General features: G+C 36.3%; 1 protein-coding gene across 1 annotated transcript; it reads right to left on the bottom strand.

The window, feature by feature from the left end:
* Positions 1-15,807: 15,807 nt before the first annotated feature.
* LOC132627127 (probable magnesium transporter NIPA3) lies at positions 15,808-25,607 on the bottom strand. The gene is made up of 9 exons (XM_060342278.1): positions 24,873-25,607; positions 23,209-23,265; positions 21,454-21,544; positions 21,127-21,287; positions 20,879-21,006; positions 20,576-20,713; positions 18,034-18,126; positions 16,485-16,590; positions 15,808-16,399 (listed from the first exon to the last, which is right to left on the bottom strand). Exons 1-9 carry the CDS (start codon positions 25,036-25,038, stop codon positions 16,308-16,310), a joined length of 1,032 nt encoding a protein of 343 aa, XP_060198261.1. The 5' UTR covers positions 25,039-25,607; the 3' UTR covers positions 15,808-16,307.
* Positions 25,608-26,270: the final 663 nt, after the last annotated feature.

The raw sequence follows: 26,270 nt of genomic DNA, 5'->3' as shown, positions 1-26,270 counted from the left end.
TTGTTTTTTCTAGACAATTCTATCCCACGGTAACCGGAATTTTAGCCTACTTAGCGGAAATAGCTAGAGTTTTACAAGAGTATAAATATAAACCCGATTATCAAGTGGCTATTTTTGAAATGATAATCAAATTTAAGAAGTATTTTTTTCCCATATCAACTTTATTTATATTGGGTTCTCTTTTAAATCCTTGTTTAAAAGTGTCGTATACTAAAAATTTGGTTAGTCAAATTTATACATTTTTAGAAATTGAAGAGGGAGTTCAACCATCTTTAGCTGAAGCCGAACTCGCTATAGATGATGAGTTTAGAAAAGTTTTTACTCATTATTCTAGTTTGGAAAAACGTGCTACACCCGTTGCTCCACGCCCTACTACTTCTCAAAGTAGCAAAAAGGGCTTGTCGGGTTTAAAAGTTTTACATTCACAGCCAACTTCTTCTTCTACTGCAAACTTTGATGAATATAACTTTTATTTGATGTAGCCAAATGTGGATATCAAGGAACTGGATGACTTGGACGTCTTAGCATGGTGGAAGAAGTACAAGGCAAGTTATCCGGTACTTTCAAGAATGACTCGAGATATCCTTACGGTTCAAGTATCAATCGTGGCTTCGGAGAGCGCATTTAGCCAAGGAAGACAGCAAATTAGAGACCATAGACATTCATTATCCGGCTTTAGCTTGCAAGTACTAGTGTACATTTGCGATTGGATTAGATCGGAGCGACGCAACCAAAACTTAGAAGCGGAGGAAGGCGAAGAGGAAGAAATTGAAGATTTGATAGCTAGTGGACCGGACCAAATGGAAGACTTTGAAGATATTTCCATGACCGAATATGATGTGGGGGAAATTAACGAAATGGTTCAAAATTGGTGATTTTATTATTCTACTATTTTTGTACAACTCATGTATTATTTGCAAGTTAAAAAAAACTGCAACTTGCAAATAAATGTTATCCAAGAATGAATAAAATATATGGCTCATTGAGCTTTCTTCTATTTACTTGTGTTCATATTTTTACTTTTATTATGTTAGGAATATACCTAAAATATACTAAGAATATACTTATAATATACATCTACTTAAATTAAAAATTAGAAAGTTATATACTTGAAAAATAACTAAAATATATTAAGAATATACTTATAATGTATAGTATACTATAAGTATAACTTAAACATATATATATATATATATATATATATATATATATATATTAAGTTATATGCTTAAGTTATAGTGTTATACTACATATACCGAAAATATAGTAAGAATATACGTATATTCTTACTATATTTTCGGTATATGTAGTATAACACTATAACTTAAGCATATAACTTAATATATATATGTATACGAAAAACACTATTCTGTAGTGCTGATTTGCTGTTAGCCTGTTAGTCAGTAAATAATTAGACTTTAATTATAAACTTGTATAACATATGTGAATATACCTACAATATACTAATAAATACTATAATATATATATATAATACAAAAAAAAAAAAAAAAGGGTTTTAACGACTTTGAACCGGACCGGTTCCAGTTTGGGATTTCAAACCGGTAAACCGGAACCGGTTAAGCGGTTCCGGTTTTTTAACCGGAAACCGGCCGGTAAACCGGAACCGGTTAAGCGGTTCCGGTTTTTTAACCGGAAACCGGCCGGTTCCCTAACCGGTTACCGGTCCGGTTCTGGTTAACCCGGTTGACGGGTTTATTTGATCCATTATATTTAATTTTCAAAATGGAAAACGTGTCATGATTTATCACGTGAAAGACAATATGTTTTTTCTCTCTTTTCAGTTAGGGGTTCTTCAATTTATCAATCTGTATTCAATAGGACATTTTGCCTTTTGTGGACGGCAATTGTCACGTCTCATACATATTTGGACAAACCTTAAATGACTACAAGGGTTTGATAACAATAGTTGATTGGACTTTCAACTTTATGCTTTAAAGTATCTTTTTATTGCTTCTGTTTTAGGTAAATTTTACGGGTGGTGCGTAGTTTATCGCTAAAAAATCACTTTTCTATTTTATGTAACAAAAAACAAAAAAGTATTTTTTGTGTGATAAATTTAAACTTGAATCGCCATCGGTGAGATTCACCCTTTTTCTTTTTTTCTCCTTTCCACTTGTCCTTCTTGTGTACCACCATAGTACCAAATAATAGTAACTTCTCAACTAAGTCTATAATATATCGGTGTTGATTTCTCAAGTCTTTCTTGATTGGATCAGCTTAACAATCAATTCTCTAAATTAGTACATGTTTTCATGGACACAAAGGAGATCTATACTATGCGAACAAGGTCCGCAGTATGGAAGAAAGCTATAAGGCCAATCCTAATTTTGTCTACTCAGTTATTTTCTGTTTTATTTCCTGTAAACAACGCAATACACAAGGTATAGCCTCACTAAAGGAATACAATATTACATACTGAGGGAGTGAGGGTGTCAAATAAGTTGCAACAACAACATATCCAATGTAGTCCCACAACTGAGGTCTAGAGAGGGTAGAGTGTATGCAGATCTTATTCCTATCTTGGGAGATAGAGAGGTTGTTTTCGATAAAAATACCTGACGTCAAATAAGTTGGTTGAGACAAATTTGAGTGACTCAAATTGAATTGAGCTAATGAATATGGTATGATCAAACACATTCACAGTTTGTGTAACAGCCCAACCCCCTAGTGACATTGTCCGCTTTGGGCCTAGGCCCGGACAGCTTTAAAACTCGTCGCTAGGAGGTAAGGCATGCTTACTTATATACCCAGTACCTCTCTTGTGTTTTGCCAATGTGGAACTTTCCTCCTAAGCTATGTGTCACATGCATCCCTTTTTATGGACTCAGCGTCCTCGCTGAGGTTTACCTCATCGAATGAAATTTGCCTAGACTCAGCACTGAGGTTTGTCACACCTACCCGGGATTTGCCTAAGCTCAGTTGAATTTTGGCCCACCATCAACAAGGTTGACATAGGAGTGACTTTATTACCATCTGTAACAGCCCAACCCACTAGTGATATTGTTCGGTTTGGGCCTAGGCCCCACGGCTTTAAAACGCGTTGCTAGGAGGTAAGGCATGCTTACTTATATACCCAACACCTCTCTTGTGTTTTGCCGATGTGAGAATTTCCTCCTAAGTTGGGGTGTCACATATCCCTCAATCTTAAGGGATCATCCTAACACTTAATCAGTGCTCAACTTATGCCCCGAACTATGGCCTAGGCGCAACATGACACTCGGTGCCTGACTGCATGCGATCGAGGGAACCAATTGGCTGGCTGAACCAACAAGTGGTGTATACTGAATGCAGAATATAAACTTATAACATGTCGATCTACTAAAAGTCTAACTGAATAATCATAAATGCGGAAATACTGAGATATGTCTGAAAGTGTAAAGGTGTAGCCAACATGGCTAACATAAAAGCCTGCTAAACATTGACTGATTGCAACTCTAGTCTATGAAGCCTCTGAACATGAATTTGAATGCTAAATATTTACCGCGACAAGGCCCCCAACATACCTCTACTGCCTAACATGGCACGAATATGAAATAAAGATAACACCTCGAATAAATTGGGGTTCACCAATAACTGATACGTGTGAGATCCTGGCGGGCAGTTTTGTCGTCTTGTAAATCAGTACTTGCATCGTGAAATGCAGGTCTCGAGAAAAAATGGACGTAAGTAGATTTGAATTTTACTTGTACGTAAAACCAACTGAATAAATAAATGTAAAGAGATGCATGAGGGTAAAACCAGCTCAAATCAATAACATAAGGACATGAAGTAATAAAGTAACTGAAACATAGACAAACTGAATATAAGTGTCATTGAACATAATATTTTGTTTAACATGGGAGGGCCACCTCTGTTTTGTAATGAACCATATTGGGGTTCGTAATCCATTTTAACTCAGAGAATAGATATCTCAAACAATGCACCATGGGTCCTAACATGGCGGGCATCATCACCCACTATCAGGTTATATCTCAAACAATGCATCATGGTTTATAATATAGTGGGTAGCATCATCCACTACCAGGCTATGTATCATAATGCACCATGGTTCATAACATAGCAGGCAGGATCTTCCACTGCCAGTCTATATATCAAACAATGCACCATGGTTCATAATATGGTGGGTAGCCTCATCCACTACCAGGCAATGTATCATATCATCATGCACCATGCTTTATAACATGAGGGGTAGCATCATCCACTACAGGCTATGTACGTGGTATCTGCTATAGCTACTTCCGTATACACATAAAGGTGATAGTCAACCGACACTCATGGACATAGAAAAAAATGTATCACAAAAGCATATTTAGACATCACTTTTCATGTTATTGTAGGCGTTCTTGAATTTAGACATGATTGTCAATTGATACAATTACATCTCTTAAACTTTATATAATTTCGTGAATCGTGTCATGAGTTCATAAAATATAGAGTCATTATATATCATCATTATGTAAATCATAATGTAAGTGTGTAACATATAGGTTCGTCATATTTTTACCCTTTTTGAAGAAGTATCATAAGTTGAAGGATCTTTATATTATTGTTCTAACATGGATATTGGGCATTACTATCATGAGATCGACATGGAATTATGGATTAATAATAGAAATTAGATTATTAACTATTCATAAGCATTCTGGGTTTTCGTGACTGAGACTCATGGGATATCAAACACGAGTCTATACTGATTACGTACTGAGTTTACAATATTCAGAATGATAATCATGAACAACTATGAAACTATATTCTAAAAGGATAGAAGTTCTGAACTTTTCATGAACTAGGGAATAATGTCTATTTCTGATGTAATTCGTAGTAATAATGAAGAACGAGGCGTGGGGAAGATCAATAACATTACCACACGTAGAGAGTTAGCTCTAATCTAACGAGCTTAATTGCTTCTCTAACGAAGACACCAAAACCTAGCTTTTGAGCTCTTGGGAAGGATTTATCTTGGAAATCTTATGTTTGGTTGAAGAATCATGTTACTAAACATGAATTAATGTTAGAATTACTTAGGAATCATTATAGCGATCTTACCTTGACGTGGAAGGATGAGGAGAGGAGAAAAACGGCTGCGTTGGGCTTTAGAACGAAGTTGGAACGTCAAATAAATGACATTTCGAGTTAAGTGTTGAATTTATAAGATGGGGCATTTTGGACCCCCTGGCTCGCTGAGCTTAGCCTATGGCATGACTATGTTGTGCTATGAGTTGAGCTCAGCGAGGTTGCCTGTCCAAAATGTACTTAAAAAAGTTCAGGAATTTTCTCTGTTTGGTCACTACACCTCGCTGAGCTTAGCCTATGGCATGACTATGTTGTGCTATTTGTTGAGCTCAGTAAGCTCCTAGGTCCATTTCACATTTAGTCAAAATTTCACGTTTTTCTACTTTGCCAACAACGTTCAGTAAAATCGGCATAACTCCTAGTGTAGAGCTCCATTTGGGCTCCACTACATATCATTGGAAAGGTATTTCAAAGGGCTGAAATTCATGTTTTAAGTTTTCTCAAATTCCCAACGAATTTTGATGAAATCAGGCTATAAAAAACTTAGATGATTCTATCAAATCTTATGCACCTCGCTATTCGTCTTGATTTCGAGACAACTATTTCCACCCAAACTCATTTCGATGGGACTTCATATGGCTAAAATGTCACGTTAACACTCATTTAATACGTTCACAACTAACCCAGATTTATAGAATGTTACATTATCTCCCTCTTGGGATTATTCGTCCTCGAATGATGGGTCATAGTTCTTATGGTTGAACTTGCACGCATTAAGGACTTTGTTGCGTGAATACTGCACTGAATATTTACCGAGTGGCACAAATTTCTAAACTGAAGAAATACTGAACTAACTGGATACTGAACTGAATGAATGCTAAACTGACTGAGTATTGGGGAAATGTAGACTATATCATAAGGTCTGATTACTGAACTGATTGAATACGTGAATGCTGAACTGACATAACATGAGTACCTGAATACTAAACTAACATGAATATATGAATATTGAACTGTCATGAATACATGAATACGTGGAAACATAGGTATCTTAACGTGAGACGTGAATAGTGGAAACATGAACATTGCAACGTGAGACATGAATATGTGGACCATAGGTAAGGTATCATTTTGACTTAGAGTAATCTTGAGCACATGAATTATATCGAAACAAGAATGTGACATTACTTTGAGTATTTCCTTTCGTCCTCGAATAGGTACAATTACCTTGCTTCCCAATATCCTTCTAGTTCCTTCGTGCCTCATTCAACATTACCAAGATATTCACACCTTCACATGAGTTATCCCTTAGTTCTCAATTTCTAACTCGCCGGTCAAGATTAGTCACAGGGACTCTTTTATAGGTCAAATCCCTCTTAACTTTCACACTTTCAGTAGGCAAAATACATCGACGGGTCTACTAATACACTTCCTCCTTGTAGATATAGAGAATGGTCCTACCCCAAATCCCGCACCAACACACGAGGTACATTACTTATCTAAACTATCTCATTATACCCTCATTACTGAACTGAGGTTCTTCATATCTCATGCTAACCCTTCAGGTTTTCAAATATTCAACTGGACTTATCTCTCCCTTAGACCAACGGTTAAGGTCTTATACTTGCAATCCTTCTCTCTTGTTGGAATCCGACCAACTTTTCGTATCTCCTGTAATTCTTTGCACTTTACATCGCTGCCGACTTGTCACACCCTAATCATACTAGGGTGTGATGGGCACCCGACCCCATATTCGGAGTCGGGCGAACCCTCAGACTCTTATTTCATACATACTCTTTTCAGACTTTCAAATCAAATAAACATGAAACTCATAGTAAGGCTTTCAGAAACTTTCTTTCTATCATTCCCAAATCAAACAAAACCTGTAATCATATAGAATCTGTAACATATCACAAAGTGTCACATCGGCTGATGAAGCCGCCTACAAAACTGATGTTCTGTACCCACAACTCTGTCTGCAAAGTCTCTAACACAAATCAGAAATCACAACTTATATACGCTCTGACTCGGCAACACTCCGGAAGGAAGTGGAGTTCGCCAATCTCGCTGAAACACCTCCTAGCAAAGTCTTCTGCAGCATCTGGGTGTACCTGCGTGGCATGAAACGCAGCCCCCGAACAAAGGGGGTCAGTACGAAATATGTACTGAGCATGTAAGGCATAGAGTAATATGAACAGAATCACAAGCAGAATAAATAGTCCAGAAGATTAGAACTGAAAGTAAGCACGATATGCAAAGTAATAAAAACACTTACTGGAAACACAAACCATGCATGCCAAGAACGGTATCCGGTCCCTTGCGGGACCCGGGGAAATGTGGCGCCACCCTGCCTTTGGCGCCACACACATCATACTCCAGAAGATTTGCTCCGTAATCTCCGTCACACATCATAATATCACATCATATATGGTTCGGCGAACCATAAACACATCATAACACCGTAACACATCTATCTCCGGAATACATATATGGCACTCGACCCTCAAGCGGGGGACCCAGCGAACCATACGCACGAGGCATACCGGCCCGGGACTCGGTGAAAGAGGTCATGACACATGCACGAGCAGAGTAGTGAGAGACTATATGCATATAAATCAAGACTCGATAAATAAGTATACTTACTGACACATGAAGGCTCAGAAACAAGTTTCAGGTCAATCCGACTTAGTATAAGAAAGTTATGAGCGTTTGAAGTACAGAACCTTCTACGAACGTTTCAGAAGCTATTTTTGGAAAATCAGAGCAACAATCATATCAAGTATCTTTCGGATATCGTTATGGATAAAATCATATAAAGCTTTTGGAACCATATATAAGTATCAAAATGTATCAAAGACTCGAGGGAGTAATCAAACGTACTTTCATTTGAAATTCAAAACTTTAGTCATATCAATTTGTCTTTCGAGTGCCATTCGGAACATATCAAATAGATTTTCGGATATCATAGATACACGTCCAAACCATATGAAATAGCTTATGGAAGTCAAGAATATTGGTCATCCTAGTGGCTCTAAGAATAGGAATTCCTTTGAGATCACACATATACGTCATTTGCTTGTTTCATAAGGATCATGCCAAAAGAAAGAAAGGGTAAGCCTTACATACCTGCTCCACGTCCTATTAGCTACGCTTATTTGTCCCAACTTTCTTGTCTACATTCAAGAGAATTGACATAATCATTAGATTCATCGACATATACTTGTCTTCTTTCAAATGAATTCACTTATATTCTACCGAAATTTCGGCAGCATTTCCCCTGTAAATACACCATCCCCGAGAATCTAACTCGGACAATTTTAACAACAACAAACCCGAGAATGCAACTCGGCCAAATTATCAACAACAATACCAACAATCATATCTCTAACTTCAACAATTATTTCAAAGCACATTCTAACATTAACAATTCTTTCTACACAATCCGACGGCATTCCATTTATATTCAATTCAATCACATGTAATTAAGCCAATACCAATGGTCTCGCATTCAAGTACTAATCCGAAATCTTTCTAACATGATTCAAGAATACTCCAAACAATTCACATAACATTCTACTTCACCCGAGACCTTCCAAATTCAACAAAAACAATAACAACACATTTTGTTCTTTCAATTCAAACACAACACCCAACTCACAATATTCCAAACACATGTTTCACTTCTAAATTCATGAATTATTTTTACAACCTACACATTAGCAACTCTATTGTTATAATTATAAGGAACCATACTAATGTCACACTAACTTCTTCCATAATCCACAATGATTCCAACTTCATTTCAAACAATCAAACTTTCATTTTTATTATGGAATTCACAACATCAACAATCAAACTATTAAATAAAATCATTTCATCATATCTACACCATGCAATCCCATTCGACCACCACCACTATATATCTATTTCATGAATTTCATCCGTTTCTTCATGCTACAATACTTACAAATCATCCACAACACATGTAAAAGAAGATTAAATACATACCTTGTTCACTTAACTCTTCTTGCTCGGCTAGGTTCCCATCTTGCACAACAAGTGCTCTACTTACTCCAACAATTACTCCATGTTAATTAGGGCCTTCCAATTGGTGGGATTGCTAGAAGAAAATATATTTTTTTTTGACCAATTTTTCCTAGGCCCTTGCTCGGCTTCACCTTGGCCGAATGGCCTTGTGTGTTTCTCTCCTTCTCCAAGCTTCTTCATCTTTCTAAAAGATGAAGATCAATGTGTCTTATTTATCCTTTTTTTTCCCACCATTTATCCATATTTATACTTTAGTCCCTCAAGTAAGAATATGGACACATGGCCCTATTCTTTCTCTCCAAGGTTCTAAACTTTTTGTGGAGAAATATGACCAATATATCTTATATATATACACATAATTCATCTAGGTGGGCCTTAAGTTGGACGGCCACCATGGTTCATTTAAGAAATTTCTTGAATACTTTGTGAAATTCCCATTTTTGCCCTTAGCCTTCCACAATATTACCTTGAGCCACTTTGCGAATTTTCCTTTTTGCCCTTAGCCTTCCTCAATATTTCCATACTAATAATGTTCATAAATAATATTCATAAACAACTTGTATATTATTTTATTTTTTTAAAATGGCCTTGCCCTTAACTTACCACGACTATCTCGAAATATCCGAACGTATAAAATACAGGCTATAACACGACTCATCTTTCGACTCACTTCTGATAAATCTTCCTTACGAGGAAAACTGAATTACTTACATGGATTGGGAACTAATGTTTGTTTTAACTGGCATATTATGTGTTAACGACTTAAAATTTGCTCCCACTGACAGTCTTAAAGAAACCCTCTTTTTGGTAACTCTTAAGGACTATTCTTCTATAGTTTGCTCTCTTACTACCTAACTGATTTTTCCCCCACTGTCACTGTACTTCGGGTTTAACTTTAACTCTTTAGGTTCTAATACGCATTCAATATACACAAACTGTTACCCACTCCCTAGTGTTCTTCTAACTATGAAAATCAAATCGTATCTCTAATGGTTTTACTAAAATCCTCAATTCACTTTTCATAGTGAAGACATAATCTTAGGACTTATACATTCTATATAATCCTAACACAACTTCATTCACTTTTGCTTATTCCTATCATAAAATTTGTCACACCACTATATTTGGCTTACATATCTCTGTTCAAACTTACTCACTGTTCTTCTACTCATCACTTGCTAGCATCATATTCTCTTATTCTGCTCTGAACAACTAAAGTGAAACATAACATTATTTCTAACTTCCCCTCATTATCCTACCCGATTATACGATTGTATACTTATCTTTTCTGAACTATAGAAATGGATCACACTTAAGGAAATTACGTCTATCTTAAACGAAAGATTGAAATACCTAAACCCCAGCTTTTTATACACTTCAAAATTATATCGGACTATAATTGGGGAAAACACTTGCTCACATAACCTAAGAGAAAACTGCCACATCTTCTTATCTCTTAATAATATTCCCTTCTCGCAGTAACTTTCTAACATCGTACACTCTGGTTCTGATCTAAATAAACTTACACAAATTAAAACTATTCCCAAAATTTCAACATAGTCTGCTCATGGTTCTCTTGTCGTACACCATCTTCTTAGTCTCGTGCAAGGGTCGCACAAAAAATATACTGACTACTTTTGAACTTTCTGATAAGGGTTATGCTCTATTCTGTAGTAACTATGCATTTTATCTCACTTTTAATATCATCTCGAGTCTCATTCGTTACTATCAAACACTTCACAATCATACCCCAATGGAAAATCGTCCTCACGCGGGCCTTGAACCCCCTGCTAGCCTCTTGCGCATTCGATACGTACGAAATTCGATAGGAAAAGAAGGTTACTTATTGCTCTAAGCTTCATGGCAGGATCTAGAGTAGAAAGAAGTGAAATAATCCTGAAGGTCTTAGTAGTCAACTATTTACATGTGTGGCGTGCACACACACATAAAAGTGACTCTACTGGACACAGATTCATAGACTCCATAAGACATTTGAACCTAGTACCCATATACTAAGCTTTGTCACGCCCCAAACCATAGCATGGGTATAACACGACACTCGATGCCTGACTGTATGTGATCAAGCGAATCAACTGGCTGGCTAAATTAATATGTGGTGTATATTGAATGCTGAATATAAAATTATAACATGCCGATCTACTAAAAGTCTAACTGAATAATCATAAATGTGGAAATACTGAGATAAATCTGAAAGTATAAAGGTGTAGCCAACATGGCTAACACAAAGGCCTGCTAAACACTGATTGACTGCAGCTCTAGTTTATGAAACCTCTGAACATGAATTTGAATGCTAAATGTTTACCGCGACAACGCCCCCGGCATACCTCTACTGCCTAACATGCCATGAACATGAAATAAAGATAACACCCTGAATGAGGTGGGGCTCACCCATAACTGATATGTGTGAGATCCTAGCGGGTAGTCTTGTCGTTCTGTAAAGGCCAAAGTCATAGATGGACCCCTAAACTTGTCTTGATTTTTCATTTAGACTTCTTAACTGAAACGTTGACCATCTGGACCCTCGAACATAAGATAAAATGTGTCATTTGAACCCCTCGTGCCAGCTGGGCACACGCGTACAGTCCACTTGCAGTGACATGGAAAAATAGACCAGTGACATGGAATATCTGACCAATAAAAATAAGCCATGTCAACAAAAAAAATAATTTAAGAAAAATTAATTTTAAAATCTATTTAAATAATTTTAAAAAATCTGAAAAACCCAATCCATCCTCTCCGATAGCCCACTTCACCGCCGCCATTGCCGCTGCTGCCTCCGCCGCCCCCACCACCACCGCCGCCGCCACTTCAAAATCTATTTAAATAATTAAAAAAATGGTGTCGTTTTTTGTCGGAGATTTATTTAATAGATTTTGAAGCGGCGGTGGTGGTGGGGGCGGCGGAGGCAGCAGCGACAGTGGCGGCGGTGAAGTGGGCTATCGGAGAGGATAGGTTGGGTTTTTCAATTTTTTTTAATTATTTAAATAGATTTTGAAATAGAGTTTTTGTTAAAATTAATTTTTAATGATTAAAAATTAAAAAAAAAAAGATTTTTCTTTTAACTCACGCTCTGTTTAAAGCAGTGCAGTTCATGCGTGTGCCCAGCTGGCACGAGGGGTTCAAATGGTACATTTTATCTTATGTTCGAGGGTCCAGATGGTCAACGTTTCAGTTAAGAGGTCTAAATGAAAAATCATGACAAGTTCAGGGGTCCATCTATGACTTTGGCCTTCTGTAAATTAATACCTGCATCGTGAAATGCAGGCCCCGGGAAAAAAGGGGACGTAAGTACATTTGAATTGTTCTTGTACATAAAACTAACTGAATGAATAAACGTAATGAGATGCACAAGGAAAAGGGCAGCTCAAATCAATAACATAAGGACATGAAGTAATAAAATAACTGAAACATAGACATAACTGGACATAAGTGTCATTGAACACAATAATTTATTTAACATGGGGGGAGTCACCGCTGTTCTGTAATGAACCATATTGGGGTTCGTAATCCATTTTAACTCAGATAATAGATATCTCAAACAATGCACCATGAGTCGTGCCATGACGGGCAACATCATCCACTACCAGGCTATATCTCAAACAATGCACCATGGTTCATAATATGGTAGATAGCATCATTCACTACCAAGCCATGTATCACAATGCACCATGGTTCATAACATGGTGGGCAACATCATCTACTACCAGGCTATATATCAAACAATGCACCATGGTTCATAATATGGTGGGTAGCCTCCTCCACTACCAGACTATGTATCATATCATCATGCACCATGCTTTATAACATGACGGGTAGCATCATCCACTACAGGCTATGTACGTGCTATCATCTATAGCTACTTGCGTATACACATAAAGGTGATAGTCAACTAACACTCATGGACCTAGAAAATAATGTATCACAAAAGCATATTTAGACATCACTTTTCATGTTATTGTAGGCGTTCTTGAATTTAGACATGCTTGTCAATTGATACAATTACATCTCTTAAACTCAATATAATTTCGTGAATGGTGTCATGAGTTCATAAACTATAAAGTCATCATATTTCATCATCATGTAAATCATAACGTAAGTGTGTAACATATAGGTTCATCATATTTCTACCCTTTTTGAAGAAGTGTCATAAGTTAAGGAATCTTCATATTATTATTCTAACATGGATATTGGGCATTACTATCATGAGACATGGAATTATGGATTGTTTATAGAAATTAGATTATTAACTATTCATAAGAATTCTGAGTTTTCATGACCGAGACTCATGGGATATCAAACACGAGTCTATACTGATTACGTACAGAATTCATAATATTCAGAGTGATAATCATGAACAACTACGAAACTATATTCTCAAAGGGTAGAAGTTCTGAACTTTTCATAAACTAGGGCATAGTCTCTACTTCTGATATAATTCGTAGTAATAATGAAAAACTAGACGTGGGGAAGATCAATAACATTCCCGCACATAGAGAGTTAGCCTTACATACTTGTAACCGCTCCAATCTAACGAACTTAACTGCTTCTCTGACGAAGAACACCAAACCTAGGTTTTGAGATCTTGGGAAGGATTTATCTTGGAAATATTATGTTTTGGTTGAAGAATCATGTTACTAATCATGAATTAATGTTAGAATTACTTAGGAATCGTTAGAGTGATCTTACCTTGACGTGGGAGGATGAGGAGAGGAGAAAAACGGCTGCTTAGGGCTTTGGAACGAAGTTGGAACCTCAAATAAATGAAATTTCAAGTTAAGTGTTGAATTTATAGGATGGGGCATTATGGACCCCCTGGCTCGCTGAGCTTAGCCTATGGCATGACTATGCTGTGCTATGAGTTGAGCTCAGCGAGCTCACTTGTCCAAAACGTACTTAATTTTTTTTCCAGGAATTTTCTACTTTTTGTCACTACACCTCGCTGAGCTTAGCCTATGGCATGACTATGTTGTGCTATGAGTTGAGCTCAGCGAGCTCCTAGAAAATTTCACATTTTTCTACTTTGCCGACAACGTTCAATAAAACGGTCATAACTCCTAGCATAGAGCTCCGTTTGGGCTCCACTATATATCATTGGAAAGGTATTTCAATGGGCTACAACTTTTATGCTTAAGTTTTCTCAAATTCCCAATGGATTTTCACAAAATCAAGCTATCGAAAATTTAACCGATTCTATCAAATCTTATGCACCTCGCGATCCGTCTTGATTTCAAGACAACTATTTCCACCCAAACTCATCCTGATGGGACTTCATATGGCTAAAATGTCACGTTAACACTCATTTAACACGTTCACACCTAACCCGAATTTACGGAGTGTTACAGTTTGTTTGTGTCAAGATGGTTATGGACAATTTTAGCTGATCACAGTAGTTCAAAACGCATTATCCAACTCACAACCACTTTCTTCATTTTTTTTATTTGCTTGTATCTGTAATTTTCTTAATTACCAAATTAAAATAAAAATAAATATTCTTTTATTTACTTATAGAAAAAGTGGATGAACACAAATCAATCAACAAAAAACTCTCCATTTTTTGCGACAAAATTTTCGTGCAGGTGAATATGAACTATATAGGCATTAGTGTCGAAATGAATAAACGTGGGTCGTGCCTAAATTGACGTGTCCATAAACTAATCCGTCAATCTCAATTTATATGGCACATTTGATTAGGTACGGAGTTTAAGAAATAAAAGAAGACTTTTGAAATTTGTGGCGCAAAATAAGCCTTAAATATTTGTGTAGCTATAAATTATCTCATAAAGTTAAATTGTTTCTAAATATAAAAATATAACATTCTTTTTCGAACAGACTAAAAAAGAAAGCGTGCCACATAATTTGTGACAGAGGGAGTAGTTTCTTACTCAACTCGTTCCGCACCCGCAGGAGTTTGACGAATTACACTTATATGGACTAAATTTGACGCCCTTTAAAAGTGTACTCTCTCCATTCCAATTTATATGATATAGTTTGACTAGACATGCAGTTTAAGAAAGAAAGATTTTTGAAACTTATGGTCTAAAACACACCATATATAATTGCGTGACTGTAAATCATTTTATTAAGGGTAAAAGGAAAATTTTAAGTTAATTATTTTTAAATATAAAAATGTATAATCTTTTTTAAATAGACTAAAAAGAAAAATGTATCACATAAATTGAGACAGAGTGAGTAATTATTTTCACCCCACCTCAATAAATATTAATCAAGTTTTCATTGCTCTTTTCCCTGCATAAGTTGCTCTTTGCCCTCTTAATAGGACCAGTGCCATAGTCTCCATCTCAAATTTTTTATCCTCCATTCTCTTATGTTATGTCCCATGATGGGGTCACATTCTAAAACAGAGACCTATCTTTCATATGTTACTACTATTATTAGGTCATAAATTATTCCACCTTGAGAGTACCATCAAATAATGTTTATGACCAACCTTAAACTGGTATGACAAAGTGGAAAGTACAATATTTCTTCTTTTGTTAAATCCAACCAGCACCAATTTCAAGATCCTTCTTGCTAACTTGCAAAGAGAATCAGTGGCACCACATTGGTGGAATGCTTTGCTTGAAACTTGAAAGGACTCATAAATTTTGAGCTATAAAGTATTCCAAAACTCAAAAATATAAAAGCTCCAGACATATGTCAAGCAAGTCTATCCCTTAATTAATAATTGAGGGAATTGGAGCTTCCTTAAAAAATAACCAACAGTCTTAAAGCATCAACTACCTGTCTTTCATTCATTTGGACATTGTTACAAGTAAAGCTAGGAAAATAGGTACAAGAATGGGAGAGCCCCATATGATTCTCTCCATTGAAGGGCCATAAATGAATAAGGTATTCCCAAATGCATCAATTTCAAACTTCACTAAGATATTTAGAGACATTCTACAAGCACCTGCCGGAATGTCTTTCCTTAAGTTCTTGGGAGATGTCAGCTCCTATGCTACGAGTTTCTGGGGCAGTTCCACTAACAATGCAAGAACGATATACCGGTAATTGGGCTCCCACTTACACTTTGTCCTGGAGTAGTTTTATGTACAAATTAATGTAGCATGTGTAAAGCAACTATTGCATTAGCTAAAAAGCCAAACACTTTCTTCCCTCTTATTGTCGTCCACGAGTAGAGCAGGAAGGATCAATAGTTGCCGTCTCACCCATGAAAAATGCTGTGATATTCAACTGAATCTTGGCTATCGCATGGATTCTCGATGCTTAAGAGGAATGCCTTCTTGATCAGATCCTCCTTCCTCATCGTGTTTAGGATATCGCATATGTGAAGAAACTGTGAATGGAAGAAAAATTAGTTATCAACTTAAAATCCACAAAATGTGAATTGTAATAATACTAATAGTAGTTTGAAAAGATACCCTCAACTAAGTCTTTGGTTTTGTGAAGAAGAAAGGTGCCAGACAGAATGGTCACAAACCCACAGAGTTCCGTAATAATTTGAGTTGCCGTTTGGCCATTCCAGTCCTGTTACAACAGCATGAAAGACACTTTAGCAGCAGATAAGATAGTTGAAGATAGAGGATGTCTTTCAAACACAAATCGAACTTAATATTTGACTAATGGCAAATAAGCATTTCATGCTAGAAGGCATCACGCGAATGATTGCTTTATGAGATGTGCTAAAAACCCTATACCCTAATAGTGCAACTTTTGACCGTTATTGATAAACATAGGCAATTTCTTTCTCAAAAAGATTTCATAAAGCGACTAGCCTCCTGCTATTTCTACCTCATCCCACATTGGGCGGGCAAGTACACATTCTCCTGCACCATTGTCCCTCCTGATCATGTTTATCTCCTAAGTTGCTCGGACTCGGGTGCAGGTGCCCGATACGGGTGCAGATCTAGATGTCGGATCCTTCATGATCTAAAGTTTAAGATGCAGGGGTATGAATCCAGGCATGGATACAAGTGCGGGGATTCGGCTAAAAATAATTCAAATATCTAAAAGTAGTGTCACTAAAATATGCCTGGATTATGATGGACTATTTGGAAGGAAAAGACTGCACGAATTTTTGAAAGCGGGTTTGAATCTGTAATTATTATTAAGCACAAATGCATCTCCTTACCCTTTTTCTGGTGTAACATGGTTATTGCAAATGATTGGAGGTCGTGATAGATTTCTTGAGTTCATTGCACATTCATCAGTGATGACCTGTAAATATCTTTAAAGCACCTTCTGGTTGCGGAACTTTTGATACAAGAATCTTTTAATGATAAACAAACATTTGCCTAAATTATGATTCCACCCTAGATTTTGTTTTGATCTCAGAAATCATTGTATATGTCTCGAATTTCTTGACTGATTTTGGTCAAAGTACCCAAAATCGATTGACCATATCCAGTACGGATCACACGCCCACACCCATGTTGTGTCGACTAGAGTGAGGCACCGAAAGTGAAGAGTCCCCGCAACTTAGTTTATCTCTAGTTATAGGTTCAATATGCTTCATCTATGTTTCCTTTCCAAGTCTTTTATTTTTAAGCTTCATACATACCCTAGGCAACTAAATAACATGATACAAATGAGGTGGCACAATTGTCGGAAAAGATGACTAGAATCACTGACCTCCTATAACCAAGAAGCAGCCATTCAAAAAAACCATACAAGATGAAAAATAGGAGCATTTCAGAGGGGAAAAAATCATTAGGCGAGATGCTAAAGAAAATTTTCACCCTCCAAAAGAAGAGTAATCCCTTTTCAATTCTCAACCAAAAGAAAAAATCAACAATTATGCATATTTATAACGTTCATTTATCCTCGAGCTTCAGGAAATGTCGCTCATCATCTTAGAAATGGTTTCTTTAAAAAGTTTTCATTGAATCAAGTTGAACAATTCAAATCGAGCAATATCTTAAGAATGCAGCGTGTTAATGGATACAGAATTGGTAAAGAAAGTAGTTGCACCTTAAACATGATGACGCTGGCAACTATTGTGAGTGATGTGAACATTACATAGTATATTGGTGATACAAGTGCTGTGTTGAATGTATCAAGAGCCTGCATTTGAAATAAGAGGAAAAAACTGGTGTAAAGATACGAAGAACAATGATAATATATATTAAGGAAAAAAAAAAACAGAGAGAGAAACACCAGGAAGAAAACAAGGATATGCAAACAGACAAAACAATCATCAGAAATATAAATGTGCTTTAAGTAACAAATGGTCAACTTACGTAGTCAGTTAGGGAGCTCCAGAAGTTCAACAGGAAAATCAATCAATCAATCAACTAGGCTTTAATCCCGAATCGTCTATATGAATGCTTCTACCCGTTTGGGTCAATTCAGACTGATTTCATTGCAATACTAGTAAATAAGGAAAACTAGAGATTCTTTAAAGCTAGATATTCTGTAGATCTCTAAATTTCCCTAAGTAATATGCAAGTCTCTTACCAAGCTAAAAAGACTAATAGCAACCTAATCTAAGTGTAACAACGACAACTAAGCATCAATCCTGACTAGTTGGCTTTGCCTATATACAACAACAACAACAACATACCCAGTGGAATCCCACAGTGTGGGGTCTGGGGAGGGTAAAATATACGCAGACCTTACCTCCATCTCGGAAGATAGAGAGGCTGTTTTCCGAAGACCCTCGCCTCAAGAGAAAACATGATGAGAAAATGTCAGATAAGCAGAAACAGTTCAAAGCAATACGAAAATGAAACTAACGAAAGCGAAAAAGCCATGATAAAGCAGTATGAGAAAACAGAAACAGTAGCTACCACAGATAAACACGATAATTATGGTACACGGACCAACATATAGTTGCACGAATAAAAGGACAAGAAAATGAAGATCAAAACTGCAACTACTAGTACGACGGGATACGTGGGACTACCTACTAGCCTTCTACCCTAATCTGAGTCCTCCATAGCCTCCTATCTAAGGTCATGTCCTCGGTAAGCTGGAACGGCGCCATGTCCTGTCTAAGCACCTCTCCCCAATACTTCTTCGGCCTACCTTTCACACCTCCGCACAGATGCCCCAGTGCGGAGCTATATGGATTTTATAATTCCATTGTGTTCAATTCTTAGTTAAGTCTGCGTTGATTTCGAAAAATTATAGGTCCTTGTGATTCTAAATCTATGTAGTCTCTTTTTAACACTTTCAATCATCATATTGTTACACCTAAGGACCGGTCCATCTGGATACTTACGTAGGACATGGCCAACCATCTCAGACGACCTTTCTCTTATTTTTTCCCTTCTATGTGTACCCCTGATGTGATAATTTCTGATCTTTCCAATCTTGTATGACATCCATATAGTTCTACGATAATAATCCAGATTGTAGCGAAGAGGCAGTGATAAATAACAACAACAACATACCCAGTATAATCCCACAAGCGGGGTCTGGAGGGGTAGTGATAAATCTCCAGAAAGAACTCATCTCTCTGTGCTTCTATTTATCAGTAACGTTCAACATTCAGAAAACGACAGACATGGGAAGGTTTTATTTTTAGTGGAGATATTAGCTTCCTCAAGGTCATTGAGCTCTCAATTATGTGCATGTTGATTCTCTAAGAAAGGGCCCTTCCTAACAAGACTATCTGATCATCTGTAATAACTGGCAACTCGTGGATGCTCCAAGAAAGTTAGAAGAAACAAAAGACATTATTCAGCTCTTCTATATATCCACATTAGCGTTAATTGACTACTTCCCATGCTACTTCTCCCTTTTCTCCTTCTGAATGTCCAACTAAGGAGCAAAATTTTGATGGTGGCTAGCCTAGTCCAATGTATTCCAAACAAGTTTGACATAGTACATCATAGTCTATTTGCCTACCTGGCAGGAAAAAAGTAATTGGTCCACATCTTCCTAAGACTGCTTGCACATGTAACACCAGCTGACATATGTTTTCCTTGTCTTACTCCTTATTCTCTGCTGTACGGATTGTCCCTTTGGCTGCTAGCCAAGTGAAGAAGCAACCTTTCTTGTTGCTCTAGGAGACCACACTGAGGTCTGAGGTCTATAAAAAGAGAGCCTAGGCTTCTGAATTTAGTAGCTTAAGTTATTTTTTGAATAATATCCTAATGAACAAACTTCATCATATTTTACTGTAAGTCAAATTGCAACAAGATATAGGCAACCTAAGAGTCGAAGGGCATAAAGATATCACAAGTTAATGTTCAGAACTTCCACACAAAGGACGAATATATCCAATCATAAAATAATACTCCCTCCGTTTCAATTTATGCGAACCCATTTCCTTATTAGTCTGTGCCAAAAAGAATGGCCTCTTTCTATAGTTGGAAACAATTTACCTTTATGCAATGATTTATAGCCACACAAAATATATGTGACTCATTTAACACCACAAGTTTAAAAGTCTTCTCTACTTTCTTAAACTGCATGGCCAGTCAAATGAGTTCACATAAATTGAAACGGAAGGAGTACTTAACAAAAAGAACTGGTAAAGAAAAAACTGAGGATACGTTCCAATTACCTTGTTTAAGTAGTTCATTTGTGTAAACACGCATGTCATTACGACAACTGCAAAGACCCATGTTTGAGGATACAACAACTGGTTCGTCCCAGAGAATGTTAATTTTAATGCTATTCCTAGTGCCCGGACACTCATAACCTGCCAAATCATTTATGATTTTTTTTTCTTTCAAAAAACACAATTTGATCACATGGATGCAGGAATGATGCATTAATGACAAGCTTATGAAAAGGAAAAGGAGAACCCAGATGGGGGAGGGAAAAAATGGAAAGCCGAACTCCAACCAGATAGCAGAGTGCTTACCCCAATAGAACCAACGAGTGAACAAACTCCAATATAAGCAATTATATGAGTCTGTCCATATTTTGGAACATACTGGACAATGATTATGACGACCGCCACTACAATCAAAGTTGCATATAGGAGGAACGCTGCCATGAGTAAGAAATTAGCAAATTGTTGTCAGTAAAAGATTTTGATAAACTAAGCAATAAAACTTCTATGCTCGCAAAATGTCAAGAAGGTAGCTTTGTCAGCATTCAAATGCATACCAGGTTCGGTGGCAAGGTCCCAGAGTTCCTTCACAGACTCAATTTGACGTTCTTGAGGAGCATGTAGAACAATGGTTGTTGAGCCCACGACGCATAGAACACAACCAACCATTCCAAAAATATGCAGTTTTTCTCCCAATATCATATGAGCAAGTGCAGCACTGCAAAATAAAAATAAAAAAGAGGGCAGCCCGGTGCATAAAGCATCCCGCGTTAGCAGGGTCCGGGGAAGGGCCGCACCCCAAGGCATAAATAAATAAATAACTAAATGTCGCCTCTTAGGTAACAGATAGCAAAGTTGAATAATAATTTCCAGCCTTCTCTTGCCTGATAATAATACTGAGTGCACCAAGAGGTGTGACCAGGACAGCAGGTGCAAATGCATAAGCTGCAAAGTTAGCAATTTCTCCAACAATCACTGCCATAGAAGCAATGCACTCACATCAGCCCATGTTTGTCTTTTTTTTTCTTTTTCACAAAATAGAAAGGTGAGGAGAACATGGAAATGGTTAAAATACTTCAAATGAAAATAAGACAACAAGCATAGAAGCCCCATAAAAATTTCTCCTTTTTAAAGGAGAGGTGGAGGAGGCAAAAGCTTTAAGGAGATATAGCCTTTTTAAAAGCATATTGGTAGGATTTTCAGTAAATGAATAATTTTTCTTCCTATCGAGGCTTTCGAACAAGTAAACGACCACACTAGTCACACCAAAAGTAGAACAAATGTGAAGAACTGAAGAACATATACTTGCATTCAGCATCCACATTTGTTACAGAATTAAGAAAATTAGCAGATATAATGTGGCTTGAATAGTCAGAGGGACATCTTTAGGATATATTTATATCCTTAAGAGAGCCCTCACCTTCTGAAAGCCCTTCTATTCTCTCACACTAATGAAACAAAACAAGCAAAATAACACAATTACATGTTAGCACTATCTTAATAGTATGATTTGTTTTTCCTTTACTTTTAACTTCTCAACTCCTCTTTCACTCATCCTGGATCGAGAATACAAAGTTTATCCTTCCCCATTCAATAAAATTAGTTACCAAGAAAACCAGCTTATATAACATTCATGCACAATCCAATCATTAACCAGTTGAATTTTGGACCTATGCAAAGGGAGAGTTATGGGGAAAAAACATGTCCTTCATAAGCTATCAGCCAACTCAATATGCATTATTTATCCTTGACATAGATGTCTATTACCGTAAATTATCCTTTTTCTTTTACCAAGAATTTTGTGTTGCTTTTCACAAGTCAAATACTTTTTGTGACAGGGAATCTTTCCTTTTCTTTTCTTTCCCCCTTGATCATCAATTAATAGAATCGTATAAGCTGAAATAAACTGTGGTTCCCCCTTTTCTTATTCTTCTTTCTTTTCTTCCCTTTGGTGCACCCATGAGATTCTTGTTTGCATAGATAAGTGGGTGACTTTTGTAGAGAACCATATTTTGATGTAGGTTTCTCTACTTTTTGGTATACTTCTTATATGAGGGGATTCCCCCAACGTTAATAAGATTATTTACCTTATCAAAAATAAGCTGAAATCAACTGAATCTTTTTTTGTCCATATTCCTTAATAGCCAAGCTCGTTTTTTCTCTTTCCTTTGAACTATCATAGATGCCTGACCTTTATAAGGTAACAAAGAGAATTTCACCATGGCTCCATATTGTGTAAGACTTCACAAGCAATTTACACTGACTCAAAATCACAGCAAAGTATATACCGCCCCCATAACAAACCAATGTCGTCATCACTACTTTGTAGAAAATAGTCTACTAGATAGCATCTACTTCCTGAAGGAGTTTCCTTACTCGATGAACTTTATTTTCTGATACCAAGTCAGAAGTTCCATGAGTTGACTGTTTCCTTTACATTCCTTGGCAAAAAATAAATAAAAGAAAAGAAAAATGAACAAGGAAAATAAATCCCTTTTTATATAAATTAAATGTACATTTCAATTCTCATATCAATAGTCATGCCAGCTCACTAAAAGGCATTATTTTCGATCAGAGGAAAAACAGAAATCAGCACAATCCTCATATATCAGAAGATTGAATAGGATAGAATAACTAACTTGTTATCATTCCTGCCCACCATAGTGGCTCCACCAAGTAAGAATAGCCTCCAACACCTGTCATAGCATGTAAAAATAAGTAAAAGCACATTGCTACTAGTTATAAATTGAATAACTTTTAGAAGCTAACTTTGTTATTCAAGATTATGATAAAGCTTGACTTTTTAAATCCAAGACCTAAGACGAGTAAGATTGTTAAAGAGGCAACACATTGCTTATCCAACAGCTTCATAAAATATTTGAATGGCGGGCACCACCAACAATCCATTTTTCTTCTTTTTCTTTTTGATAACTGAGAAATCCCCGAGGGCTAGTGCCACACAAATCAAAACTCAACAGTTAATTGGTCTGTACTTGTCTGCGGAAGAGCTGGAACCAGTGACGTGCGCCTACCCCAGACATCACGTGTTGCGCTCTTACCACTAGACCAAAGATATGGTGACAAAATTTTCTTTACATAGGAGAATTAGGGAAGGGAAAGGGGAAATGGGACAATTCATTTTTCTTCTTATAAAGGAAACTTTTTCATGTGAAAAATTGCAGATGAAAAAAGAAGGAACGTATATGGAGCAAGCTGATTGACAATTCTACTGCAGCGCACCATTTGAAAAAAATAATAATGAAACTATAGATGAAAAACAAGTTAATGCCAAAACAACCTCAAACCCATAAATCATAGACGTATCATGAACCCACTTATTAAAAGGACCAATAAAGAAAAAAAAATGAAATACAATGGAAAAGGCTTAGTCATCACTCATTATATGCACATTGCATAGGAAAGCATGCACACTTACGCTTTCTATCCATAAACTTCACAAATAGCTTATGTAGCATTAGCTATAGATAAAGCATGAGAGTACCATGTCAAGCCAGGCACATTGGCAAGGATATGATATGTCTGAGACACTAAAGAGGTGGGAAATAAAGAAGCATTTTTCAGAAGTAGAACAAAAGGTTTTAGTATGCGCATATAATACTTTTCTTTGAAAAGACTCTGAAAAGGTAGAACACCATACTTAAGAAACCACTTTTAGAATTTTCGTGTCTTCCAAAAGCCATGGACCAAGCAATGTTTTCTGATTATTGATCGCAAATCATTAAACGGTATGTTCAAAAGACAAAAAAGATGTTCAAAAGCAATGAAGAACAGGGTATTTTTACTGCCTAATTATTTGAGTCATATCTATATTTTAACTGTAAGCAAACAAGAGTCCCACTCATTGTTAACAATGCTGAACAAATATTTTTGGCAAAGTGATGTCACAAATTTTTCATCTTTTCAGCAATTTCAGTCATTGCTATTAGGAAGCTTTGGGTATGGAACTATTAACTCCAGCAAAGCTTTCAGTAACTTCAGCAAAACCATAGAGTTAAGCAGAAAACAAAGAAGAACAAAAACTAACACCAAGAAATGAAGCTGTCCCCAAAGTAATCCATTCAACCAATTAAAAAAAGCATAAGAAGACATCACAATAAATAATTCAAACAAATTTCCAATAGTTTAATTCCATCAAAAAGACTAATAATATTAGGGGAAGAAAACAGTTCAATTTCAGACATTTCTAATGCATGGGATCAAAAACTATACAAATTCCATCTCAATTCACCAGAAACAATGCTTAACATATTAATTTTAAAGAGGGACTGAAAAATAAAAGTACCTGCCCTGATCCCAGATGAACCAGCTTTTTGAAGACCCTTTTTCTTGATAATAAAACTGGACCCTATAAACAAACTTGAAGAGAGAGCCAAGCATAGACCTTTAACATTATCAGATGATATTTGTTGTGGGTCCCCAAAGCTACCTGCCTCCTGTGAACTCCCCATATACAACTTACTTCCCACACCAACAATAAAAACAACAACAAAAAACTATTATTTTCTTGTTTTTGTGTAACAGTCAATAATCCAAAAGCTTCAGTAGAAAAGAAACTCTTTTTTGCCATTCCATCAGGAACCCATTTTCCCATGAACAATTCACCATCAAATTATTTGGTGAATTGACACAATTAACCTCCTTTATACGATGAACATCCCAATGTGATCAAGAAAGGCAGTGACAGTGGTTGGTTTTTTTTGGGGGGGGGAGACTTTGAAGAGGCAATTTTCAAACAACAAAGTGAGGAATGAAAGAGTGATGGATCGGTGGACAGAGAGAAATAAAGTGAAGAAGACAACAATGAGTCTTTAGTTTCTGTTTCTTCTTTGATCGCATGCATAACAGGAGAGAGACAAAGAGATCGATCTTACTTCCTTTGCCTTTTTCTTCTAAATAATATAATTAAAAATAATGTAATAATAATAATAATTTAAATAACATAACCTCATAAATATTTTATTTCTGAAAACGTGTTGTTTCCTCCATTATTTTATTTGTTTTATAAGTTTATTGGTTTCATAAGTACGTGTCGTTTTGTACTCCGTTTCAATTTTTTTTTATGTTACTTTCTTTTTCAGTCCGTTTAAAAAAAATGTTATTTTTTATTTTTTTGGTAATTTTTTAATTTTAACTTTTCACACGACATGTTTAAAATCACGAGATTAAAATGCATTTTATACAATCTACATATCTTTAGTTTAAGACCACTTGATGCAAAACTCTTCTTTATTTTTTTAAACTTCGTATCAAGTCAAAACTAGACAAATAATTAAATTGAAACTGAGGGAGTACCTTTTTTTTTTTTCATTTTACGTCTTACTTTAAAGAAGAAAACAATTAATTATAAAATAAATTTTCTCACAAAAAAGAATCTCTCAAAGTGCACACATAAAAAAGGTAAAACAAACAATAACGGGGTTTAGAAATATAGTGTGTACCTGTATCTTATTCCAATCTTGTAGAGAAGTAAAAGCAACACACATACCTTATTCCTATCTCGCAGAGAAGTAACAATAACACAAGCAAAGTAAAAACAGAACTGAACTAGGATTGTTTCATAGACCAAACGTCAGCTTATGTTTTCTTTTTCCGGAGAACTGACACAGATTATGGGTTAATCTGAAATTAAAATCAAGGCACTTAATTAGGAAGTGGGATGAAATAAGTGGTTTTTTGCACC

Source organism: Lycium barbarum, chromosome 2 (genome assembly GCF_019175385.1).
Source record: "Lycium barbarum isolate Lr01 chromosome 2, ASM1917538v2, whole genome shotgun sequence".
NCBI lineage: Eukaryota > Viridiplantae > Streptophyta > Magnoliopsida > Solanales > Solanaceae > Lycium > Lycium barbarum.
The sequence above is the reverse complement of the archived record's forward strand: the minus strand, read 5'-3'. Positions and strand labels throughout refer to the sequence as shown.

What these genes read in the sequence shown, in the direction of transcription:
- LOC132627127 (XM_060342278.1), bottom strand. Translation starts at nt 25,038, where the DNA reads ATGGGGAGTTCACAGGAGGCAGGTAGCTTTGGGGACCCACAACAAATA. An exon ending in CACTCGTTGGTTCTATTGGG is followed by an intron (nt 20,714 to 20,878) that starts GTAAGCACTCTG and finishes ATGATTTGGCAG; the next exon opens with GTTATGAGTGTCCGGGCACT. An exon ending in AACCAAAGACTTAGTTGAGG is followed by an intron (nt 16,400 to 16,484) that starts GTATCTTTTCAA and finishes TTCCATTCACAG; the next exon opens with TTTCTTCACATATGCGATAT.